At 37.3% G+C, this 27,429-nt stretch overlaps 2 protein-coding genes across 2 annotated transcripts in view; one reads left to right on the forward strand and one right to left on the reverse strand.

Annotated features, from left to right (window-relative positions):
- TEX9 (testis expressed 9) overlaps positions 1-9,307 on the forward strand; it is a 90,510-nt gene extending 81,203 nt beyond the window's left edge. The window contains exons 13-14 of the transcript XR_012373633.1: positions 2,174-2,305; positions 5,254-9,307. The gene's annotated coding sequence lies outside the window, so the exon portion shown is untranslated. The remainder of the gene's footprint in view (positions 1-2,173; positions 2,306-5,253) is intronic.
- Positions 1-23,093, reverse strand: part of MNS1 (meiosis specific nuclear structural 1) — a 40,999-nt gene extending 17,906 nt beyond the window's left edge. Inside the window, exons 1-3 of the mRNA XM_025884177.2 lie at positions 22,995-23,093; positions 21,960-22,181; positions 9,320-9,447 (exon numbers count right to left, since the gene is read on the reverse strand). Coding sequence (XP_025739962.1) covers positions 9,320-9,447; positions 21,960-22,181; positions 22,995-22,997 — 353 coding nt within the window. The 5' untranslated portion in view covers positions 22,998-23,093. The remainder of the gene's footprint in view (positions 1-9,319; positions 9,448-21,959; positions 22,182-22,994) is intronic.
- Positions 23,094-27,429: the final 4,336 nt, after the last annotated feature.

Raw genomic sequence — 27,429 nt, forward strand, 5'->3', positions numbered from 1 at the left:
CACCCAGTGCTCCATTCAAAACGTGCCCTCCTTAATACCCATCACTGGGCTAACCCATCCCCCCACCCCCCTCCGCTCTAGAACCCTCACTTTGTTTCTCAGAGTCCATAGTCTCTCATGGTTCGTCTCCCCCTCCGATCTTCCCCCTTCATTCTTCCCTTCCTGCTATCTTTTTTTTTTTTTTTAACATATAATGTATTATTTGTTTCAGAGGTACAGGTCTGTGATATTATTAAATACCTTGAAAACAAAATCTTTTCCTCCCTTCAAAGAAAAATCAGAATGCATATGAAATGAGGCATAATTAATTTTCCACAAAACAACCCTTTTATTTCCAATAATCATCACTAAAAACATTTTTGCCAGAGTATGACTCAGAGAGAAGATGGTTTATCAATATTGGTTAAAACTTCTGTCCAGCTACCAATGCTATCGAGCTAAAAGAACTGGAGTGGAGTGGTTTAAAGCGAGTTGCTTAAATTTTATACCTCGGTTTTGTGATCTGTAGAAGGGTTAGCTATGGGAATTAGTTAATGCATATAAAAAGCTTAGAAAAGCACCTGTTACATAGTAAACACTATAAATGGTAACTATTTTTTGATGATGATGATGAAGAGGAATGACCATGGGCAAGTTTGCTTCACTTTTCTGGGCTTGTTTGCTTATCTGTTAAAAATGAGGATTGCCCTCAGATAATCTCTAAACTGCTTTTGAATCTATCCCTTCCCTAGCTACAGTGGAAAACAAAACACCATATACAACTTTGCATTTTAATGTGCCAGAATTCTGAATATGAGAATTCTGAGTTGGAAGGGTCCTTAGATGTTACTTGGATGCACAAATTCTTCTTTTTTTTAAGGTTTATTATTTATTTTAGAGAGAGAGAGAGTGGCTGGGGGGAGTAGAGGGAGAGTCTGAAGCAGACTCTGCACTAAGCCTGGAGCCCAATGCAGGGCTTGAGCTCACAACCCTGAGATAACAGGGTTGAGCTGAGCTGAGTCGAATGCTTAACCAACTGCGCCACCCAGGTGCCCCGAACACATCTTAATTCTTACTAGAAGAGGCACTCACCTAATTATAAACAACTTACAAGTACCCTATACCTCCAAAGAGACAGTCATCATGGGTAAGAGGAGAGCTATTCTTGGTGTTGTGATGTGTCCTTCTTGCCCTTCCTGTTGTAGATGTAAATGTATATATATATGACACAAGATTGCTTTCTTTCATAAAAATAATAAATGAGGATTAAGTTTCTAGGTTAGTCTATATATTTTACTCTGATAGGCTGCGATATATTTACAAGGGTTTTTGTTAGAGTTAGGTATTAATATTTGTAAACCAATGTACGAACCCAATCACAATATATATTACCTCTCCAAAACAAAGTGCATCAAATTCCAAATAACTAACATGCAAATAAATGACCTTCATTTGAAGGACAAGTACACCCATTTCTATTGGTTATATACCTAGGAGTGAAATTTCTGAGTCACAGGTAGGCTATGTTCAAATATAGAAGAAAATGCCACCTTTCCAATGCTTTGCACAGCTTTGCACTCAGAGTGCTTACACCGCTACACATCCCAGCAGCACTCTGTAGTCTTGTCATTCTTTTTCAATTTAACCACTCTTGTGGTGTGTAATATATCATTGGGGTTTTAATTTGTTTCCCTATTATTAGAATGAAACTGAGACCTTTTCATATGTTTGAGTCCTTTCTACATCTTCTGTGAAGTTTTTGTTCAATATTTTTTTGCCCATCTTTAGACTAAATTGTCTACTTCTTATTGTTGCATAAAAGTTCTTTATATATTCTTGATACAAGTCTTTTGTTGCTTATATGCATTGGAAATATTTCATTCCAGTCTGTACTCACTCTCACCGTGGTTTCTTTAGATAAAGAGAAGTATTCTAATTCACCAATCTTTTTCTTCATTGTCAATGACTTCTGTGTCATGTTTTAAGAAAGGTTGCCTACTGCATAGACATAAAGGTATTTTCTTATATTAGTCTCTCAAAACTTCGTTTCACCATTGACTTTTAGACTATAGTCATTCAAGAATTGATTTCTGTGTGTAGTGTGAGGTGAAAATCAAGTTCATTTTTATACATATGGCTATTGAATTGATCCAGTACCATTTTATAAAACTGTCCATTTCTGAATGCTCTGCAGCACCAGGCCAGTGACAGTGCCCTGCAGTGTCATGAAGTTGAAGTGTGCATCTATGCATGGATCTGTTTTTGAATATATCCATCCTTCCTCAACTGGGGTTCCATAAGAGAATTAAGCTGCACAGAAGACTGAGTAACTATATTTTAATCTTCTCATAGTATATAGTTGGTATTGTTCTAGATCGATAGGAGGTTAGTTAACTCACTACAGATAACAGATGCCTTAGGCCATTAGGGTTTAAATTTTCTGGGTGAGAAGATCTGCTCCATTCTATTCCATTGACCCATTTGTTTATTCTGTGCTAAAACCACACTATCATAATTATTGTAGCTCTATAATAATTTTTCATATCCTAGAGAGTAAGTCTCCAATTTTGGTCTTCTTAAAGATCATCTTAGCCATTCTTGGTACTTTGCATTTCCATATACATTTTAGAATCAGCTTGTCAAGTGTCACAATAAACAATAATGGCTGAGATTCTGATTAGGATTATACTGAATTTATAAATCAGTTTGGAGAGTACTGACATGTTCACAATACTGAGTCTTCAATAAACATGGTATATCCTTCCAATTATTTGTCTTTAAAAACTATTAATAATGGTTTATTTTTGTTTTCTTTCAGTGTCGAGGTTTTATACCTCTTTCATTAGGTATTTATTTTTTATGCTCTTGTACAAATTATTTTAAAAATTTCATTCTCTAATTGTTGCTAATTTACAGAAATACAGTTAATGCATATTGACTTCACATCCAACAACACTGCTGAACTTATAATTTATACATAGATTCTTTGGGATTTTCTACATACACAATCATATAATCTGGGAATAATTAAAGTTTTATTTCTTTACTGCCAATCCTAACACCTTTCATTTACTTTTCTTGCATTACTGCACTGGCTACTATGTCCAATACAAAGATTAGTAGAAGGTATTATAGCAAACATCCCTGTCTTCTTAATAAAGTGTTTAACGTTTGCCATTAAGTATGATGTTACTGTAAACGCCATTTTATTCCTAATTTCCTAATCCTTTTTTTTAATCTTAGAGTGATGCTGATTTATATCAATTGGCTTCTTCTCATATAGTTTTTTTATTATGTTCTGTTAATGTGATGCATTACATTTATTGATTTTCTAGTTAAACCAACTTTGTATTCCTAAGATAAGTTAAATTTAGTCAGATGTAGTATCTTTCTCACATGCCACTGGATTTGATACTAATTTCAAATTATAGTAGCTAAATTCAAGAGAAACATTAGTCTATAATGTTTTTTATCTTATTTAGGTAATGATCTTATTAAAATCAACTGGGAAGTTGTTCCCTCTTTTTCCACTCTGCAAACCTATGTGAGACTGGTGTTATTATTTGAGTGTTTGGTAAAATTCACCAACCAACTAGCCATGAAGGTTTCTTTGTGAACAAGGTTAATTATAAAGTTACAGGTTTCTGTTACTACTTGTGCCAGTCAGTTTGGTAAAATGTTCTATTTGCGAATTTATCTAAATTTCCAAATTTATTTGTATCAAATTTTTCACAATATCCTACAATCTAGCAAATATTTGTATGATCTATAGTGATGTACTATCATCCATTCCTAAAATTGGTTATTCATGCATTCTCTCTTATACTTTATCATTCTTGTCAGGGGTTGTCAATTTTATTAGCCTTTTTAAAGGCGCACTTCTTGGCTTTGATTCCACTTTATGCTAACATTCTAATGTATTTGTTTCTGCTCTTATTGTTCTTCTTCATTCTTTTTGTAATCATTCCAGGTGGAAATTTGCTGTTCATTTTCTAATAATTCCAGATGGAGCCTTCATTTCTATTAGTCATTTCAGATTATAAATTACTCTTGAGTAACAGCTTTAGCTAAACCCTGTAAGTTTGGTTTTTTTTTAATCCTTTAACTTTTTTATTGTGGTAAATTACATAAAACAAAAATTTGTCATTTTTAACTATTTTAAGTATATAATTCAGTGGTGTTAATTACATTCACAATGTTCTACAACCATCTATCACTACTTCCAGAAATTTTTCATCATTCTAAACAGAAATGTTGTACTCATTTAAGTAATAACTCACCATTCATTCCTCCCTTTCCCTAATACCTGGTAACCTCTAACTACTTTTTGTCTCTATAAATTTACCTGTACTAGTTATTTCACATAAGTGGAATTATACAGTATTTATCCTCTTGTGTCTGGCTTACTTCCTTAACATATTGTTTTCAAGGTTCAACCATATTGTAGCATGTATCAGAACTTCATTCCTTTTCATAACTGATATTCCACTATATATATATATTATGTATATATATGTATGTTATTATATATACATATATACATATATATTATAACATATATTATGTATACATATATATGTGTGTGTGTGTATATATATACATATATATATATACACACACACACACACACACACACACCAAAGTTTATCTGTTCATCTGTTGATGGACATTTGGATTGTTTCCACCTTTTAGCTATTATGAATAATGAATAATGCTGCATTAAACACTAGTGTACAAATATTTGATTAAGTCTCAGTTTTCAATCCTTGTGGGTATCTAGCAAGGGGTGGAATTACTAAATCATATGGTAATTGTATAACTTTTTGAGAATCGCCGAACTGTTTTCCATAGTGCTTGCACCATTTTACATTCCTACCAGCAATGTCTAAGGGTTCCAATTTGTTTCCATGTTCACTAACATTTATTTTCCATTATTTTTATTATAGCTGTCCTAGCAATTTCCCTAATGACTAATGATGTTAAGTGTTTTTCTCATGTGTTTATTGCCTACTGTCTATCTTCTTTGAATAAATCTCTAATACTTTGCCTATTTTTGAATTGGGTTGTCTTTTGTTGTTAAATTGTAGGAATCCCTTACATATTCTGGATTTAAATTCTTATCAGAGATATAATTTGCTTTTCTGACCTGAGTGAGTTAGGAGTTAAGTGAAACAGAGATGAGCATATTGTGTCAATCCTCCAGGTAGCTCCCAAGTAGGTTAAAACATAAATATACAATAATTTTCTAATTAAGATCTGCTCTGCTCTCTCTAGATCCAGGGATAGATACTCACAATATGGGCTACTACTTCAAGACTGCCTCAGAGCTGGGAAGAGATGGAGCAAGGACAAGTAAAAAATAATACCGCAAACTTTGCTACCATTTCTAAGTTGCCTTTTTCTTGATTCAGCATTCACTTGGTTGCTATAAACCTTTGATTGTTGTAATTGTACTGGCACCAGCAAGGAACTGGTTATGTATTTAATAAGGGAAGACTATCTTTGATCTCTTCTTTGGGCTAGTTTTTGCTGAACTTAAATACAAATTATATATGAGGTAATTCTTTTTGCTTTCATATACCTGTGTGTTAACTATGTGATAATGTATAGTTGCTAATTATGTAATTATAAATTGTATAATGATAATTATACAATTAATCATAATTCTAATCACACATGTAATTATTAATTGATTCATGCTATAATTTAAAAAGGACTTCTAAAAATAGGGAATAACTGTCCCATCTCAAGTTAGAAGCAGTGATAAACTGGGGCGCCTGGGTGGCTCAGTCGTTAAGCATCTGCCTTTAGCTCAGGTCATGGTCCCAGGGTCCTGGGATCGAGCCCCACATCGGGCTCCCTGCTCGGTAGGGAGCCTGCTTTCCCTCTCCCTTTCCCTCTCCCACTCCCCCTGCTTATGTTCCCTCTCTCGCTGTGTCTCTGTCAAATAAATAAATAAAATCTAAAAAAAAAAAAGCAGTGATAAACTGTCTTTTAAATATTTTCTTGGATTAAAAAAATCATGTGTTCTATAATCTTTGTAATTTCCTCCCTCAGCCTTCTTTTTAGTGCTTAAAAAAAATTTCACAAAGTATCATTTGCATTTTAAAGCTCTCCTTTCTGTTTAAGCAAGTGCCTCATGACATCTGTGAAATACCACTCTTTCTTTAAATTGGACATTTTGGCCCGTGTCCTTAAGAAATACGAGGCTTAGAGGCATCATAGCAGTTTTGTGGTTCACCTGCAGGTTGCAATTTGAGACAGTGACTTTAAATGAAAATGTTATGATCGGACTTTAGTTAGAAAAATGCCTTTTTCTCATGTAGTCTCAGAAATAGGAAAGATCAGTCTATGTGTTCTCAGTGCTGTATCTTTGCTTCGGCTTCTGGGGAAGCAATGATAAGATATGGTGCTCCCATCTTTGGGTTTCACACCTACTCTGGTCTGTTACGGTTGCACTGAAATAAAATTTTTTAAAGCAGTGCAAAAAAAAAAAAAAACCCTCAGGTGTTCAAAAATCAAATAACAAAACAATCTCATGACTTTCAAACTCAGTTATTTTCAAAATAAATTTCAATGAGCTTTCCAAATTCACCCTGGGTTTTAAAAATTCATTTCTTTTAAATTTAAAGAGCTTAATCTTACTACAGATTTATTTTTAATAACTTAGGATATATTTTGAGTACCACAGCAAACATTTCCTTGAATTTAGACCTGCCAATTAGCAGATGAAAACACTGATCAGAATAATGGTCCATTTCTGCATCAAAATTCTACCATGGCTTATGCAAAAAGTGAAAAACTCTTAGAATTTTTGACACTGCTGAGAAACAGCATACCCTATTTGAATAAGTGCTCAACTGAATAACTTTTGCCTTAAGTTTGAAGAAAATTTTCACCAAGTATAGAATTCTATATGGGCCATTATTTTATTATGGCCCTTTAAATCCATGGTCTTCTCATTTTCACTCTTGGCTTTCAAAATCCAGTCATACTTCTTATTGCTACTCCTTTGAAGGTAATAGTCTTTTGTGGGGCTGCTTTTGTGATTTTTCATGGTTTTCTTTATTGTTGGCTTTCAAAAGTTTGACTAGGATAAGTATAGGTATAGTTTTCATCATTTGTTGTGTTTTAACCTGTGGCTTTATGTCTTTTATCATGTTTGGAAATTCTTGGCCAGTATCTTTTCAAATAATGCTTCTGCATCATCCTCTTTTATTTCTACTACCAGAACTGAAATTATACATCTGTTAGAACTTTCCATCATAGCCCTTATCTCTTTTAAGTTTTCTTTTGTATCTTTCTATCCTTTTGTCTCTCTGTGCTTTATTCTGGATATTTTCCACTAACCTGCTTGCACATTATCTCTTCATCTGTTTCTATCTAATAAAATCTAATTGAAGGGGCGCCTGGGTGGCTCAGTCATTAAGTGTCTGCCTTCTGCCTTCAGCTCAGGTCATGATCCCAGGGTCCTGGGATCGAGCCCCGCATAGGGCTCCCTGCTCCACAGGAAGCCTGCTTCTCCCTCTCCCACTCCCCCTGCTTGTGTTCCCTCTCTCGATGTCTCTCTCTCTCTGTCAAATAAATAAATAAGATCTTAAAAAAAAAATTTTTTAATCTAATTGACTTCTATATTAGTGAAGTAAAACATATACTAAAGTGTACAAATCTTAAGCATAAAACTTGCAAAGTAATGTTGAACACCTCGCAATATGCTTATTGGCCTCTCAGCCATCATTTTGGAATCAGCAGAACCTCCAGGAGAAGTGTAGCTACAAATGCCAAGCTCACCATTCTGGTTTCCTTCCTCTCTCAGATCTTACTTTTATACTTTCTCCAGATATTATGTTCTCAGAGAGAGCATTTATTTGAATCACCTTGTCTAAAAATTGCTAGAAGTGGAAAGTTCCTCTATTTAATTTTTAGATCAGTGAATTAGACAAATACATGATAAAATATTTATTTCGTCTCCAGATAAACATAAACCCATGAGGGATAGCTAACAATGATTGGAGAATTAACGTCCAAAAAGATAGTTTGCAACTAGAACAATATGATTAGTGGCAATTTTAAATCTTTAAGCATTAGTAATCCCTTAAAGAATCTGATAAAAGTTGTGGACCCAGAAAAATACAATGGGTACATTTGTCAAACATATAAATATAATTTAATGAAGCTCAAAATCCCTGAAGCTCACTCAGGGGTTATATAATATCCTAAGGAAGTCCAGCTCAGTTAAGATAATATGTAACAATTATCAAAGTAAATTTCTAATATATTCAAACTATATAACTATAGGATGAGCATTTAGTTAGCCCTGAGTTATAGTCAACAGTGTGGCATGCCTGCTCCAAAAAAGCAATTCCATCTTAAGCAATATTAAGAAACATATTCTAGAACAATGTGGTTAACAGTCCCACTACTAGGAGTATTAAGCAGTACCCTAAAACATTCATTATACACAATTGTGAGGGCAATATTTTAGAACAATAATTTTGTAAATTACATCTACAGAAGAAAACCAGGATGGTGAAGGAGCTTGAAATCATATTATATATGGAACAAATAAAGGATATTTAACTTATAGAAGAAAACATTTAGGGGATTCATAAATATGAAAGGATATTCTAAATAAGAACTAAATGTTTTTCATCAGATAGCAAAACTGAGATAAATGCATGAAAGTTACAGGGAAATTAATTTTGAAACAACAGGGGAAAAAATATTATTCAAAGTTAGGGCTGAATGAAAAAAGAAGTTTCTATCCCAATCGCTAGAGGTATTGAGCCATAGCTGACCAGCCACTTTCCAGAAATACTGTAGGAAATTTGTCAGTGTAGAAAATTAAATTACATATCCCCTAAGGTTTCACTTAAGAGTAGGATTCATGCGTCCTTTTTTTTTAAGATTTTATTTTTTTATTTGAAAGAGAGACAGAGAGCGCAAGAACACTGTAAGGAAGGGGCAGAGAGACTCCCTGTTGAGCCGGGAGACCAAAGTGGGGCTATATCCCAGGACCCCGAGATCATGACCTGAGCCAAAGTCAGACACTTAGATGACTGAGCCACCCAGGCGCCCCTCATGAGTCTATTTTTTAGGTCATTTTAAAAAAAGAGAAGAAATTGCTCTTTATTTTCACCTTAAATACTTTACTTCTTTGAACACGACTTCTTTTCCCAAATGAATATATATGGCATTTAAAGCAATAAGTATTTCCAGACAAAATATTAACTAAGTGCAATGATACAAGGAAAGAAATTTCACTCTCAGGTGCTAAGCATTAGACAAAAAAGTTTAAAGGCAAAGACAAAATAAATGAAATTTATAAAAACCAAGATACCTGTTTTCTCTTACTTGTTGCCTCATCTTTTCATCCTTTAGACGTTCATGTTTTAGTTTTGCCAATTCCATAGCCAATTTTTCTTCTTGTTCAAGCTGGAGTTCCCTCAATCTTTTGTTTTCTTCTGCCTGAATTTTTTTTAAAAGTAACTTCAGTTATTTGTCCTTCACAATCAGATATTTTTCATCAAAGCTTCAGAGCAACAAACATTTGTGTTTTATTTTAAAATACAAAATACTACTTCAATAAGTACTTTTCCAAACATTTTATCCCGGAAAATTTCAAACACCATCAGTAGTAAGAAGAATATTAAAATACACCCTCAGCTATCCATCATTCACTTTCAGTAGCTATCATACTTTTCCAATCTTTCTCTACTCTTCCACTCCAATTTTTTTTCTTTGTTCTTTTTTGCTCGACTATTTTAAAACATATCCTAGATACGTCATTACCATATAAATAATTCAGTATTGATCTCTACCTGAAAAGAATTTTGTCTTATGTAACAACCATGGCATTACCATGTCTAAATAACAGCAATTCCTTAGTATGGTCTAATACCTTGTCCATTTTCAGGTTTTTCCAATTGTCTCAAAGATACTTTTGTTTGCTTTTTCAAATCAAAACTCAAACAAGTTCCACATGTTGCATCTAGCTATTATTTCTCTTATGTCTCTTTCATTCCATAACAGTCATCCCATATACACACTTCTTTCCTCAAACCATTGACTTGTTGTAGAAATTAGTATATGTGGACTATACAATGTCCCAAAACATTCTGAATTTGACTGTTTCTCCAGGATACCATTCAACTTGTTTCTCTTTTCTATCTCCTATAAAATGGTAGAAAGATCTAGAGGCTTACCTAAATTCTCTATTTAGAAAGAATAAGCAAATGAGAAGATGTTCAACATCACTAGCCATCAGGAAATACAAATTAAAATGATAGATCACTACAGACCTATTAGAATGGCTTAAATAAAAAATAGTGGCAAAGCGAATGTTGGTGAGAAACTGCATTTCTCACATATAGCTGGGTGGGAATGTAAAATGGTAGTGCCACTCTGGAAAACAGTTCGGTAGTTTGTTACAAAGGTAACAAACATGCAGGGGCGCCTGGGTGGCTCAGACGGTTAAGCGTCTGCCTTCAGCTTGGGTCATGGTCTCAGGGTCCTGGGATGGAGCCCCACATCGGGCTCCCTGCTCAGCGGCAAGCCTGCTTCTCCCTCTCCCACTCCCTCTAAAGGTAACATGCAATTACCATAGGACTCGATAACTGCACTCTTCTGCATTTAGCCCAGAGAAATGAAACCTTGTTTATTTAAAAACCTATACCCAAATGTTTACAGATTTATTCAAAACAGCCAACAATGGAAATAAACAGACATACTTCAACAGGTGAATAGGCAGATAAACTGTGGTACCTCCATACCATGGATTACTACTCAGCAACACAACGGAATGAAGTACTAACACTTAGCAATAACCTAGATGAATTCCTAGGAATTAAGCTGAGTGAAACAACACAATCCCAAAAGGTTACAGACTGTTCGATCCCATTTATATAATGTTCTTGGAACATGTTCTTTATTTTAAAATTGAGCTTTAATTCACATAGCATAAATTCACCTTTCACAATTCACAACTCAGTGGTTTTTTAGTATATTCACAGTGTTGTGCAACAATCATCACTATCTAGTTTCAGGACTTTTTTTGAACAGACTATATTTTGGAGCAGTTTTGGGTTCATAGCAAAACTGAGCATAATTAACAGAGTTCCCATATACCCGCTGCCCACACATGTGCACTGCCCCACCTCACTATCAATATCCCCCACTAAGTGGTACATTTGTTACAATCAACTAACCTACATTGATACAATCACCCAAAGTACATAGTTTACATTGGGGTTACCTTGGTGATGGATAGTCTATGGGTATGAGAAACGTATAACATGTATCCACCATTAGAGTCTTCATACAGAGTAGTTTTACTGCCCTAAAAATCCTCTGTGCTCTGCCTATTCATCCTTCCCTCCCCCAAATCCCTGACAACCTCTGATCTTTTTATGATCTCTAAAGTTTTGCCTTTTCCAGGATGGTATATGGTTGGAATCATGCAGTCTGAAGCCTTTTCAGGTTGGCTTCACTTAGTAATACACAGTTAAGGTTTCTCCATGTCTTTTCATTGCTTGATAGTTCGTTTCTTTTAGCACAGAATATTCTATAGTCTAGATTACTGATCCATTCATCTACTGAAAGACATCTTAGTAGCTTACAAGTTTTGGCAATTATGAATAAAGCTGCTATAAACATCCATGTGCAGGTTTTTGTGTGTAAGTTTTTAACATTACACATGGTTTCATCACCCCCCAGAAAAACTCCAAACCTGTTAGCAGTCACTCACCATTCCACTTACCTCCCAGCCTCTGGCAACCACTAACTTTCTATCTCTATGGATTGGCTACTCTAGATAATTCATTTAAATGAAACCATACAATATGTAGCCTTTTTGTGTTTGGCTTCTTTCATTTAGTGTAATGTTTTCAAGGTTCATCCATGTTGCAGCACGTAGCAGCAATTCATTCCCTTTTATGACTGTATGATATTCACTGTATAGACAGAACACATTTTGTCTATCCAGGCATCAGCTGATGGGCACTTGCGTTGTGTTCAACCAACTTCTGGCTATCATGAATAACGTTGTTTTGAATATTCATGTACAAGTTCTTGTGTGAACGTGTTTTCAGTTGTCTTGGGTATATGTTTAGGAGAACTGCTGGGTAATATAGCAATTACATTTAACTTTTTGAGGAACTGCCCAATGGTTTTCCAAGGCCACCACAGCATTTTCCATTTCCACCAGCAATGTACAAGGCTTCCAGGTTCTCTACTTCTTTGTCAACACTTAATGTCCTTTTTAAAAAAAATATAGCAATCTTCATGGTTCCGAAGGGGTACCTAATTGTGATTTTGATTTGTATCTCCCTAATGACTAATGATGTTGAGCATATTTTTTTGTGCTTATTGCTCATTTGTATGTCTTCTTTGGAGAAATGGCTATTGAAGTCATTTACCCATTAAAGAATTTTTTGCCTTTTATTGTTGAGTTGTATAGACAACATTCTTGAAATGACGAAATTATAGAAATGGAGAACATATCAGTGGTTGCCAGAGTCTGGGATGAGGTAGGTGTATCCAAGAAAGAGATGGTGATGTTTATGAAAGGACGAAAATGAGGGATCCTTGTGGTCAAGGAACTACCCTGGATCTTGACTGTGGTGTTGGATATACAAACCTCATGTGATAAACTGTACAGAACTAAACACACACAGACACACACACACATGCATGCAACACACACACATGAGCACAAGTAAAAGGGAAACCTGAACAAGATGGGTGGATTGTATCATTGCTAATATCTTGCTTCCGATATTATACTACAGTTTTACAAGATGTGCCATTAGGAAAAATTAGGTACAGGGTATATTAGGTCTCTCTGTATTATTTCTTACAATTGCAGATGAATCCATAATTATCTAAATAATTTCTTTTTTTTTTAAAGATTTTATTTATTTGTTGGACAGAGAGAGACACAGCGAGAGAGGGAACACAAGCAGGGGGGGTGGGGGAGGGAGAAGCAGGCTTCCCGCAGAGCAGGGAGCCTGATGCGGGGCTCGATCCCAGGGTCCTGGGATCATGACCTGAGCGGAAGGCAGACGCTTAACAACTGAGCCACCCAGGCGCCCCTACATAATACTTTCAATTAACAAAAAGCAACTGCCAAGTACTAGTGATGACACAAAGCAACTGGAATTCTCATACATTACTTGAGGAAATGCAAAATAATGCAGCAACTTTGCAAAATGGTTTAACAGTTTCTTATCAAATGAAGCAAACACCTACCACATGACCCAACCATCCTACTAAACCCAGATATCTACCCAAGGGAAATGAAAATTTATGTTCATATAAAAGTTTGTAATAAAATGCTTATAGCAGTTTCAGACACAGTTGCCATAAACTGGAAACAAATTCTTTTTTCAACATGAAGATGGATAAACAACTGTGGTGCATCCATATACTAGAATAAGACAATAATTCCTGCAACAACATGGAATCTTATATTTGGTTTGCTAAGTGAAAGAAGGCAGAACCGAAAGGTGACATACTGCATAATTCCAATTATATGACACTATGGAAAAGGTGAACCTCTTGGGACAAAAAAGAAATCAATGGTTTCCAGGGACTGGGGAGAAGGGTGAGTGATTGACTACAAAGGGGCAGCATGAAGGGACTTTTGAGGTGATAGAATTGTTTGAATGACACTGTGATGGTGGAAACTGAAATCTATGCATTTGTCAAAATCCATAGAAATATAGACCAAAGAGAATTAATAATTTTATAATATGCAAATTTAAAAAGAAATCAACATGGGCACCTGGGTGGCTCAGTCGTTAAGCATCTGCCTTCAGCTCAGGTCATGATCCCAGGGTCCTGGGATCGAGCCCCGCATCGGGCTCCCTGCTCGGCGGGAAGCCTGCTTCTCCCTCTCCCACTCCCCCTGCTTGTGTTCCTGCTCTCACTGTGTCTCTCTCTGTCAAATAAATAAAATCTTTAAAAAAATAAAAAATAAAAATAAAAAATAAAAAGAAATCAACAAGTACATTCATACCATGCACTACTACTCAATAATAAAAAACAATTAACTATTGATTAAATCCAGCAACTTGGATGACTCTCCAAATCATGCTGAGTGGAAAAAACCTGCTCTAAAGGTCACAGACATATTAATTCCACATATGTATGGAATCACACACGATTACATTTATATAACATTCTGGAAAGAACAAAATTATAGAGATGGAGAACAAATCAGGCATAATGGTGGCTGAAATAAGTATATGACTACGGTGGGGTAGCATGAATGAGGTCTTGGTGGTGATGGAATAGTTCTGTATCTTGAATGAGGTGGCTGTCGCACAAATCTACACATGTGCTAAAATGACAGAGGTATACACGCATATTGTACAAATGTCATTTTCTAGGGTTTGATATCATAGTACAGTTATGCAAGATGTAACCACTGGGGGAATCTTCTGCAGAAGGGCACAGGACCTCTCCATACTATTTTTGCAATTTCCCAAGAATTTGTAATTATTTCAACCAAAAAAAAAATGGAAAGAAATCAACTAGATGTGGGGGGAATAAGAGAATGCAGCCTATGTCAAATTAACTTTATTAAAATCAGGGGGTCCAAGATGGCAGCATAGGAAGATCCTGAACTCATCTCCTCTCATGGACACACAAAATCTACAGCTACCTATGGATCATTTCTTTAGGAATGCTAACAATACTGACTCCATCTTTGGCCCTCCATCTTGTTGGTTGCTCAATGACCTCTCTTGGTGTTCTGGCCCCTTGGAAATGAATATACATACCTTAGAAATACCCACAAAGGCCGAGATGGGGAGAGGCTTGTTTTGGCCTCCCAAGAATCTGTTAGAGATAACACAGTCTTTCCTTTTCTGATGCACAGGTGGGGCCGCAAGATCTAATTAAAAGTTAGCTGTCAGTGAGATGCATACAAGCCCTTTGAGGTGCGTGTGAACTCTTTGATCTTACAGTGCCCTTCTGTATGTCCTTTGCTCTATAAAATTTGTGGACTAAGGTCTGGATTTGGCAGAGAGTAACTATGTAGTTGCTGTGGATAGTCTTCCACCCAAATCCCCCTTCAGTAAGTTATCTCAAATCAAACTATGTAAACTGGATGGAGCGGCCTACTTCATTTTCCAGTCTCAAAGTGCCTTCTCACTTTGGGGGACACTTTAGGTCTCTCCTGCATCTTCTAACAATTTCCTTCTGAAAAGCATCTGAAAACTAAATGAACTGCTTCTTTACAACAAAGGATAAAAGGACCACATGGAGAGGGGTGGAGAGACAAGAGACACAGTCTTGGCAAAAAAAAAAACAACAAAAACCCACCCCCAATAAGCAGGGAAATACAACAGAGAGGGATCTCACCAGTCTAGCACTTCTGCTAGAGGAGAGAGGAGTTGCTGCCCCACATTAGGCACCCCAACACCTCAGAGCTGCACCAAAACAATGTCTGGCTTAGAAAACAAAGAGGGCTGACATCCAAAGAACCCAAAGCACTATAGGAAACTGAGATTCTCCTTTTAAAGACTCACTTGCAGTCTCACTCATCCCAGGGTCAAGCTCAAAAGCACCAATTTGAAAAGCACCTGGTGTTTATGTGAAGAAAATTCATTTGCTGGTCTGGGGGAATCTGCTGAAGAAGCAAGGGACAGCTGGTGCTCTACCAAGGACAGAGGAAAGGCACACTCCTTCTGTGTGCTCTCTACCTATCCTACTAGAACAGGAGGGCACACTGAGGCTGGTGAGGGCAAATGGTCTCAGCACGGTCCCAAGGCTGGGCAGTGGGGGCAGTCAGAGCAATCCCCCCACTCCCTGCTGGGGCTGACATGTAGGAGCGGTCGTGGCATTCTCCTGCCACCAACCTGGGGCCAGTATAAGCACAGAGACAGGCCACTCTCCAACAGGACCACCAAAGCCTCGGACACATGCAGTCCAGGCATCTTCCCGCTGCCTTGCTGAAGCCAGTGAGTGCAGCTTTCGGAGCAGGCGCGTGCAAAGTACACCGGGGATGCCCCTTGTTCACCTGGCCCTGGTGGCCAAGGGGGCTGGAGTTCCTGAGCTCCAAGGGACCGTAACAATCAGAAAGACAGTTCTTGGCAGGCCAACACCCTCGGGGCACTACCCAGACAATGAAAGACACACCCAGTCTTCCTGTGAAAAAGGCCTACTTAACCTGGAGCTCTAGCCTAAGAAACAGGCTTCAGGTTTCCCACACAAGCAAAAGCTACAAAGGCACTCCTCCAGGGATCCTAAGTAGGGAGGCACTATCCTTATGCATCCCCTTGGCCTCACTGCAGTTCAACAAGACCTCCCAGAAAGGAGCTTATATACTCATCTGGGGTCCTGAGTTTTCCAACTGTTGCCAAGAGAACACCTCCATCTCTAGATCTGGAGGCCAGCAGGGTTTACAATTGTGGCCCCACAGGACTGTATATATTTGCATATAATAAAAGCTGCTGCCTGAGGGTCTGGCTTCCATTCAGCCTGAAATTAGGTACTGAATAAGATTCCTCCCCTTGGAAGATTGACAGGTCTTGGCACACCCTCAACAACAGAGACAGATCAAGAATAAATCAGGCTGTTTAGACAATCACAAAGGTTCAAGAGACAACCAAGAACTAATCAATGGTGAATGAGAAGTTTCATCACCTACACAAGGCCACTTCTTCAAGACTGGAAGAAGTAGCTGTTTTGCCTAACAAAGGGAAACAAACACAGCCAAACAATATGAGGAAACAGAGAAATATGTTCCAAATGAGAGAATAAGACAGAACATCAGAAAAATACCTTGATACAGAGATAAGTAATCTACTGGATAAAGAATTCAAATAGGCATAAAGATGCTCACTGAACTCAGGAGAAGAATGAACACAGTGAGAACTTTAACAAAGAAATATAAAATACAAGAAAGTACAAAACAGAAACCAGAGCCGAAGAATATAATAACTGAACTGAAAAATACACTGGGGGATTCTACAGCAGACTGGATAAAACAGAAGGATGGATTTAGAGAGCTAGAAAACAAAGCCCTGGAATTCACCCAGACAGAGCAGCAAAAAGAAAAAGGAATTCTAAAAAAATGAAGATAAATTAAGAGATCTATGGGACATCATCAAGTGAAATAGTATTTGCATTATAGGGTTCCCAAAGGAGATGAGAAAGGAAAGGGGCAGAAAACTTATTTGAAGAAATAATGGCTGAAAACTTACCTAACCTGGGAAAGGAAACAGACATCTAGGTCCAAAAAGCCCAGAGTTCCAAATAAAATGAACCCAAAGAGATCCACACCAAGACACATTATAATTGAAATGTCAAAAGTTAAAGAGAAAATCTTAAAAGCAATACAAGCAATTTGTTACATACCAAAAAAAAAAAACAAAAAACCCCACAGGACTTTCAGCAGATTTTGCAGCAAAAACTGTGCAGGCCAGGAGGGAGTAACATGACATATATAAAGTACTGAGAGGAAAGAACTTCCAACCAAGAATACTCTACCTAAGTTAACACTCGGAATTGAAGGAAAGAGTTTTTCAGAAAAGCAAAAGCTAAAGGAGTTCATCACCACTAAACTGTTTTTTCAAGAAATGTTAAAGGGACCTTTTAATCAGAAAAGAAATGGCTCTAATTAACAACAAGAAAACATATGAAAGTAAAAATCTCTTTGGAAAAGGTAAATTATGTAGTGAAGGTAGTGGATAAATTAACCTATAAAGCTAGTATGAAAAGACAAAAATAGTAAAATAAACTAGAACTACAATAATTAATTAAAGGATATATAAAATAAGAGGTAAAATGTGACATCAAAAACATAAAATGTGGGGGGGTGGTAAAAATGTAGAATTCTGGAATGAGTTCAAGTTTAATTTGGTATCAACCTAAAATAGACTGTTCTATACATAGCATGTTATATATGTTATATATATATTATCTCATGGTAACCACAAAGCAAAAACTTACAGTAAATAAAAGAAAATGAGAAAGGAATCTAAACACAACACTAAAGAAAGACAACAAACCACAAGAGAAACGATATCCATGGAAAAGAAAACCGGTGTAGCTATACCCTTATCAAACACAGAAAGCTTTAAAACAAAGACTGTAATAAAGACAAAGAAGGGCATTACATAATGATTAAGGAGTCAATCAAACAAGAAGATATAAAGTTTATAAATATATATGTACCCAATAAGAGCAGCACCAAAATATATAAAGCAAATATAAACACACTGAAAGGGGGGGGGATTGACAGCAATACAATAACGGTAGGGGACTTTAACACCCTACTTACAACATCTGACAGAAATAAGAAAATCAAGAAGGAAACATCAGTCTTAAACAACACCTTAGACCAGGTGGACCTAAGAGATATATACAGAACATTTCATCCAAAAGCAGCAGAATACACATTCTTCTCAAGTACACATGGAACATTTTCCAGGACAGATCACATGTTAGCCCACAAAAAAGTCTCAATAAAATCAAGATTGATATCGTATCAAGCACCTTTTCCAACCACAATGGTATAAACTAGAAATCAACACCAAGAAGAAAACCAGAAAACCAGAAGCAGACTGCCATGTTGTGGAGAGGATCATGTGGCAAGGAACGTCAGCAGTCTCTGAGAGATATGGGCCTCAGTTTTACAACTATGAGAACATGAATTCTGCCAACTTAAATAAGCTTAGTAGAGGACCCCAAGATTCAGATGAGAATGCATTCTAGACAACACCTGGATTTCGGCCTTGTGAGATCAAGCAGTCAATCCAGCTACATACCATGTCTAGATTTCTGACCTACAGAAACTGTGAGGTAATAAATGGATGTTTTTAGCCACTAGATTTGTGGTAATTTGTTACACAGCAACAGAAAACTAGTATTAAAATTGTCAAGGTCATGAAAGACAGGAAAAAGTGAAAAACTTACAGACTGAAGGAGACTATGGAGACATGACAACTAAAAGTAGCTTGTATTCTTGGAACAGAAAACAGATGTTAATGGAAAAAACTGATGAGATCTGAATAAATCCTATAGTTAACATATTGTACCACGGCGAATTTCTTCATTTTGATAATTGCTCTATGATTATGTAAGATGTTAACATAAGGGGAAATCAGGTGAAGGGTATACAGGAATTCTCTATACTATTTTTTGCAACTTAATTATAAATCTAAATTTATCTCAGAAATTGTCTCTAAATATTATTTCCACTAGACGATAATAGAGCTCTTTGGTATGATGGCTGACTCCAGGTGTGAAGCAAGAAATTTACAAGATGAGCCTTGCATTAGCCAGAGAAAAAGAACAAATAGGATAATGAATCAGCTCAAGTGATTCCCAAGATCTGAAGGGTGAGTCAGAAAGCCAGAAGCCCAGGAGAGCCAGCGGCTTAGCTCCAGTCTAAGCACAAAGGCCTGAGAAACAAGAGAACCAATGGTGTAGAGTTCCTGTCCGAAGGCTGACAGGCTTGAGACTCAAAACAAGCCAATATTTCAGTTCAGATGTGAAGGCAGGAACAAAGCTGATGTCCCAAATTAGAAGGCAGTCAGGAAGGAGCAGTTTCCTTTCATTCAGCCATTTTGTTCTATTCAGGCCTTCATCACCCACATTAGAGAGGACAATCTGCTTTACTCAGTGTGCCAATTTAAATGTTAACCTCATCCCAAAACACCCAGGATAATGTCTGACAAACTATCTGGGCACCCCATGGCCCAGTCAAAGTCAACACACAAAATTAACCATCACTAGCCGGGAACATTTTGTTCTGACAGAAAGCAAGGAAGCTATCACAGATTAAGGGAATCTTGTCAGAAGGACACAGAACCAATAAAGGCATCCATTGGCCAAAGACGGGGCAACTTGAGCCTCAAAAAGGATAATAAATGCAATTAATTCAAGTATTAAAGACCCATGAGTCCATAAAGATTTTTTTAAAAAGGAAAAAGTCAAAAACTAAAGAAAATTTTAAAAAACAACATTGACAGACACCAGTGGAAGTGACCAGAGCACCAACTCTGAAAATTAAGTATATATCTCCCTTTCCAGTAATAACTATATTTCAGGGTACCAAATAACCCTAGTTGATGTAGGAAAGTTCTTTACAAAGGAATTTCAGCTAATTAAATGTGAAAGGAATAACAAAATTAGAAAATCAGTGTCTTGCAACCCCTAACAAAAGGAAAGATTCATTAGCAAAACCACAGATGAAAGGCTGATTCGTAATTTTACAACAGAGGAACCAGAATGCCTCGCCAGAGGTACCAGAATGTACATGTTTATCAACACTAGCATCACTACAAGTGGACCAAGCAGACATCATGTGCCTGCAGATGTGGTACAATATCAAGGATAGCATTTCCTATGGAGTGACTGCCAAAACACTGTACCTAAATCTAATCATGCCTTTAGGATTAACTTACATTTTGAGGAAATATAAAAATTAGGGAAACAAGCAAACAGGTAAATTCAGAATACAGGATATCCTATAAAACTGGCCTAATTTGACAAGTTAAAAACATGAAGTTAAAAAAATAAAGGATGTGGGGGCACCTGGGTGGCTCAATTGGTTAAGCATCTATCTGACTTGATTTTGGCTTGGGTCATGATCTCAGGGTTGTGAGATTGAGCCCCACATCAGCTCCATATTAGGCATGAGCCTGCTTAAGATTCTCTCTCACCTTCTCCTTCTGCCCCTCCCTCCAGCCTCTTTCTCCCACTCTTAAGAAGGAAAAAAAAAAAAAAAAAGGATGAAGGTGGGAGGGACTTTTTAGATTAAGAGGTACCGAACAGACATGACAACCAAATATACTGTATGAACCTTATATTTGGATCTTGATTAAAACAAACCAACTGTAAAAGCAGATTTTGACACAATCACGAAAACTTGATTATGGAATGGCATTAAATAATGCCTAGAATTTACTGTTAAATCTATTAGTTGAGACACTGGCATTATTCTACTACTATGTAAGAAAATGTCTACATTTTGTAAGATACATACTGAAGTATACAGAAAATAGGTGCCATGATATCTGGGATTTTCTTTAAAATTAAAGAAAAAATAAGAATAAAAAGAATGGGAAAAAAATCTAATCCCTATGATCTTATTGCTCAGAGTTGAAAAATCATGTCTAAGCCTTATGAATTTAGAACTCAGAGGGATGGACACCTCTTTTAAAAGTTGCTTTTGCCATTCCTCACAATATCCTACAAAATGATGAACATACAGCAGGAACTCAAATAATTTTGAAATATCAGAAAACCCTTTTCACATTTATGAGAACTCATTTCTTATTGGTTTCCCCTTTTTACTACCCTCATCCTTTAAAATATTTAGAAGTTTCCACAGAAAAATTATCACCATATTTTAGGAATATATACATACTGTACCTGAATTCTTCAAGGCATTTCAAAATCAAAACTATGAGTATATTCATACCTAATACATACATGTTCATTTTCTACCACTGAATAACATACATGTTTAATCTCAGTAAATTCAAAAAAGGTACACTTAAATTTTTGTCTTTCGAATTTTATGGAAAGCAACCTAATTTCACTGACATGAATAAAACTGTGGAAGTCAGTAATTACGGATTTCATATTTATGAAAACAAAACAAAACCCTGAGTCTTACTCTGTTACAGGCACTATTAAGTGCTTTTCATGTACTAACTCATTAATTATTAAAACTCCTACAAAGTGGGTACTATTAATAATTGCTATTTTATAGATGAGGCAGAAAAGTAAAATCAACTTACCCAGGGTTCCACAGCTTGCTTACATACAGCGGTACTAGGATTTAAAGTCATACAGTCTAACGCCAAAAATCCACCTCTTTACCACTACACTGGGCTGACTTATGATGAGACATCCTTTACCTGATGTTATTATCTATCTACTCAATTCCAGTATCAGCAGCTGGATCTCATTTCCAACGAGAAAATGAAGAAAAAAATGTCAGAATGAATAGTAAAATGTACCTTTTGAATGGCCTCTTCCATATCCAACTCAAATTGTTCATTCTGTAATAATCTGAGGAATCTCTTGCGCTCCACGAGGTCATTATTTTCATTCTGCACCATTTGGTCCCTGATTTGATTTTGTATCTTTCTTATTGATTGGACATGCAGTTGTTTGCAGTAATTTATATCAACTCGTTTCTGATGCCTTTCACTGAAGCTCAAAGTTCGCCTTTTAGAAGCCTATAATGAGAGAAAAAAAAAAGTACGCATACTTTGGTGTTCCAAAATTTAATTTTTAAAAGTATACCGCTGCAAGCCCCAGGTACAAAAATAGGTAACAGTAATAAACAAAGGGCTTTTGGCTTCCTTCCTAAATTCAGAGAACTGTAACATAATAAAAAAAAGTACACACGGTAGATAAATATATTAGTATATCAATAAATTACTTTTATTATTCCCCATCTTATAGATGAGACAAGAAAAGTAAAAGCAACTTTATCCAAGGTTCCTTGGCTTAAATAAATAGCAGTACTAGGATTCAAAGACCGGCAGACGAGCTCCAAAGACCTAGCTCTTAACCACAACACAGGTAATACCTCCTCTCCTCATTCCCTCCCCCCCACCCCTGCGCCTCGCTTACCCCTAGGCCAAAAAGTGCCATTCTGAAAAAAGCTGGTCAGGTTTTCCTAATACAGATTTAATAGGTCAATCCGCTGCTACTTAATTTATTTGCTCTCTCCTGGACTCTTTTCCCCATTTATTTTTTCAACGTTCTTAATCTTTTCCCAAATTTCCAGAAATATGGCAAACAAAATTTTCGCCAGGCAGAACTAATAGAGTCTGGGGAGAATTTGAAAACGGCTGGAAGCCACCGTGAGCGTTGCTTCAACAGCACATGAGGCCTCTGAAAGCAAATTGAACGAGTCTCCCACTTAATTCTCAGATTAGGCACTCCAAATACTTTTTTTTTTTTTTTTTTTGATGCAGGGTGGCTCCAAACTACAATTAAATCAATAGATAAACAAGTAGTTTGGAGACCGCCGATGGACTCACCATCTTGGCAGAGGAAAATCCCCCTCTCGGGATCCAGCGGCCACCACCTCCCGCTGCAAAACCAGTGGCGGGCTGAGAGCTCCGATGTTTACGCGGTTTCCTGGCAACTGCTGCTGCCCTAGCGGGTTCAAGACCCGCCGGCGCATCTCATTGGGCGCAGCAAGAGCCAATCGGCACTGAGCTTCTTGGGAGGCTGGCAGGGAGGCGGCTTCTCCGGATCTAAGAGATTAGGCGGCACGTTCAGATCCCGTATCCTGGCGCGAGGTCTTTGCAGTCCTTTAGGGCGCTCGCGATTTCCCACAAGCTGCTGAATTCTGTGATTTGGGTGGGGTTGGGAGTCAAGGGAAGGTCTGCGGAAACGGTTTACACAGAAATACGCAAACTCCTGGGGCGCCTGGGTGGCTCAGTCGTTGAGGGTCGGCCTTGGCTCAGGTCACGATCGCAGGGTCTCGGAATCGAGCCCCGCATCGGGCTCCCTGCTCAGCGGGAGGCCTGCTTCTCCCTCTCCCACGCCTCCTGCTTGTGTTCCCTCTCTCACTGTCTCTCTGTCAAATAAATAAATAAAATCTTTAAAAAAAAAATACGCAAATTCCTGTCTAGTACATGGGGCCAAAGTCACTTTCCACTCACAGAACATCCTGTGCCCTCAATGCTGGTTCTGCATGAGTTCCAGACTGGTTTCATGTTTAGCTGTAGGAGGCACGGTCATCGTCCCCCTAACTGGGTAACTGGGAGGCTTTTTGGGTAGTGGGTGCTTGCAGCCGCCTTCACCTCTACCCCTAACAGATGCTGTTGGTAAACTCTGGTAATAAAATGTATGGGTCACCGGATCTTCTGCTGTGGAATACATGGTCCAGGTACCAATGAGAGGGCAGACAGATGGTGGCAGGATGTGATCAGGTTTATTTTATTGGCAGGTAGATGCTAAAGTCCATTTTAAATGGGAGTATTTAAGAATAGGAATGGGTCAGAGAAATTAGTCAAATACGTTGATTTTAGAGATGACAGAGAAATCCTTTAAAAACAACAAAATTAAAGATAGTGTGACAGGGGCGCCTGGGTGGCTCAGTTGGTTAAGCAACTGCCTTCGGCTCAGGTCATGATCTCAGGGTCCTGGGATGGAGCCCTCCATCGGGCTCCCTGCTCGGGAGGAAGCCTGCTTCTCCCTTTCCCACTCCCCCTGCTTGTGTTCCCTCTCTCACTGTCTCTCTGTCAAATAAGTAAATAAAATCTTAAAAAAAAAAAAAGTGTGACAACTTGACTTAGTTCGTGTTACCTAATTTGAAGTCCATATGCAGCAATATGTCTGCTTAAAGATTAATAACCAAGAGGACTTCCAGTTTTAGCTCTAAAATGTAAAAGCTTGAAGTTATCACTTCCATCCTCACTACCAGAAGAAGCTGAACAAACTAAAAACTACTGATTTTTCTTGGAGTCATTGTTGAACTGAAGTCACAGGACACACCACAACCCCGAAATCTGGAGAAGTGAATCCAGGGAGTCACATCCGGGACCTACTAACCTAGAGCAGAAGCCTCTGAAGCCAGAAAGGAGGAATACCTGAATGGTAAATTTGATGAACTCCTGGAGATTGAGTGAGGCAGTGTGAGTGAAGCTACCGGGGGCTGCAGTCGTGGGGGGCTGCAGTCGTGGGGGGCTCCAGTCGTGGGGGGCTGCAACACTTCCGTGGGTTTTGTTTCCAGGAACTCCAGCAAGTTCTCACCATGAAAAACCAAGAAAGATCTCTTGTGGCTCTAGTAAGGGGATAAGATTAATAATTATTGTCAAATATATCCAGAGCCTTCGCCTTAATAAAGGCCTACTTTCCAGAAGAAAAGACTTCAGCAAAACTATATCCCACCCAGGGCAAGGACAGTTCTCTGACCACAGCCTCCTCCAGCCTTCCCGTCTCTCCTAAGTAGAGAGGAGGGAGCGAAGAAACACTTGTGAAGGTCACAGCCCAAGGACACTAACAGAGGTTTAATGATAAAATTATAGAACACTTTTCTTCCCCCACTTTCCCACTGCACCAACAGTGCTTCCGTATAGTAACAGTGGAGGACAGCTGCAAGCCCTGCAGACACACACTAACAAGGAATGCTTGGGGAAATCCAAAGACAACAGGAGGCAAAAACACAAACACTAGAGGAATTTAAAGCTTCTAGAATGAACAGCTACAGCAAATATTAAACACAACCCAACTCCTAGTTGCAGAATAAAAACCCTCACATTAAAGCACTATTTACCTCAATCCCTGCCACCCAAGATACTGCAGCCAGTTTTCAACAAAAAACAGCAAGGCTAAAGGCAAGAAAAAAACTCAGTCTGAAAGGCGAAGTAAAGCATTAGATCTAGACTGAGCTATGACACAGATTGGAGGATTATTAAACAGTAATATAAAATAACTATACTTAATTTGCTAAAGGATCTGATGGAAAATGGGGACACAGATGGATAATGTATGCAGGGAAATGGAAACTGAAAGAATCCAAAGGAAATTCTAAAACTAAGAAATACTGTAACAAATGAAGAATGCCCTTGCCGGCTTATAGGAGACTGGACAACACTGTGGAGAGAATCAGTGAGCTTGAAGCTATGTCAAGAGAAACTTCCCAAACTGAAATGCAAGGAAATTAGCAATAAATAGATAATCCTATTGGGTTTGTGGACTTCACCTTAGAATCAAATTGTTTTCTACATTAGAAGAGAATGTGTGTGTGTGTGTGTGTGTGTGTGTGTGTGTGTGTGTGTGTGTGTGTGTGTGTTGGGGGCCATGGTAATTGTCAAGGTTTCTGTCCTGGGAGATCATATAAATCCAGTTACCACAAAAGTCAAATTGATCATATGGATACAGTGCAAAACATTTTGAAAGCATTTACTCCCATTTGGCTAGCAATTTTGACAAGAACTCTACAAAAAACATGATTTATGTATAGCTTCTTATAAAGTAGCCTCTAATTGAAATTTTGCTAGTTGAGCTGTTAGCAGGAATTTTTGTTTTGGTTTGAACACTGATTAGTGCCTAGTATATCATAAGTGATAAATATTTGTTAAATGAACAAATGATTAAAATTATATTACTGTTATGCACATAGGAAAAAGCTCTACCCAGAAGTCTCTTTGAAGAAGTATTGTTTTTCATCATTTAGAGTTTTATCAAATTTACTTATATTTTCAAAGAGCAAACTTTTGGTTTTATTAGTTTTTTTCTATATATATTTTTTTGTTTCCAATTCCACTGTTTGCTGCTCTTACCATCATTATTTTCTTCCCTGTTTGCTTTGGGTTTAATTTGCTCTTCTCTTTATAGTTTCATAATGCGGAAGCTTAAATCTTCATTTAAGACAATTCTTCTTTTCAAATATAAATGTTTAATATAAATTTCCCTCTAAGCCCTGCTTTAGCTGCCTCCCACAGATTTTAATATATTGTCCTTTCTCATTCATTCAATTCAAAATATCAAAGACTTGTTCTTTGACCCATGAATTATTTAGAAGCATTTGTTAATTTTCCAACTATTTCACATTTCCAGGTGTCTTTTGTTACTGATTTCTAGTTAATTCCATTATGGTCAAAAAACATACTCTGTATGACTTCAAATCTTTTAAGTTGTAGAGGTTTGTTTTAATCTGCAGAATATGGTCTGTCTTGGTAAATGTTTCACATGTCCTTGAAAAGAATATGTATTCAGGTACTTTGGGTGAGGTATCCTCTAAAGATCACTAAGGTCAAATTGTTTGAGAATGCCATTCAGGTGGGCGCCTGGGTGGCTCCATCAGTTAAGCGTCTGCCTTTGGCTCAGGTCATCGTTCTGGGGTCCTGGGATCAAGTCCCACTTCGGGCGCCTTGCTCAGAGGGGAGCCTGCTTCTCTCTCTCCCTCTGCTGCCCCCCCTACTTGTGTTCTCTCTCTCTGTCAAATAAATAAATAAAATATTTTAAAAAAAAAGAGAATGAGAGAGAATGCTATTCAGGTATTCCATGTCCTTAAAGTACTTCTATTTGCTTTGTCAATACTGAGAAAAGTGTTGAGGTCATCAAGCATCATTGTGGATTTGCTTATTTCTTTTCAGTTCTTTTTTTGCTGCATCTTTTAAAGTACTACTGTTAGGTATATACACCTGTAGGATTATTATGTCCTGATAACGTTTTGACATTAACATTTGAAACACCGCCTCTTTTTCCCTGGTACTATTCTTAGTTCTGAAGTCTATTTGATATCAATGTAACCACCCCAGCTTTCTCTTAACTAATGTTTACATGGCATATATTTCTCTATGCTTTTACTTCTCTATCTAATTATCTTTCTATTTAAATTATCTGCATCTTTACATTTAAAATGGCTTTCCTATAGATAGCATATAGTTGGGTATTGTTTTCTTATTTGATCTGATAATCTCCATCTTTTTAAAGTATAATTAGCATGCAGTGTTATAT

Source organism: Callorhinus ursinus, unplaced genomic scaffold, assembly GCF_003265705.2.
Source record: "Callorhinus ursinus isolate GAN/ISIS: 27379988/994484 unplaced genomic scaffold, GSC_fseal_2.0 scaffold25, whole genome shotgun sequence".
NCBI classification, from domain to species: Eukaryota; Metazoa; Chordata; class Mammalia; order Carnivora; family Otariidae; genus Callorhinus; species Callorhinus ursinus.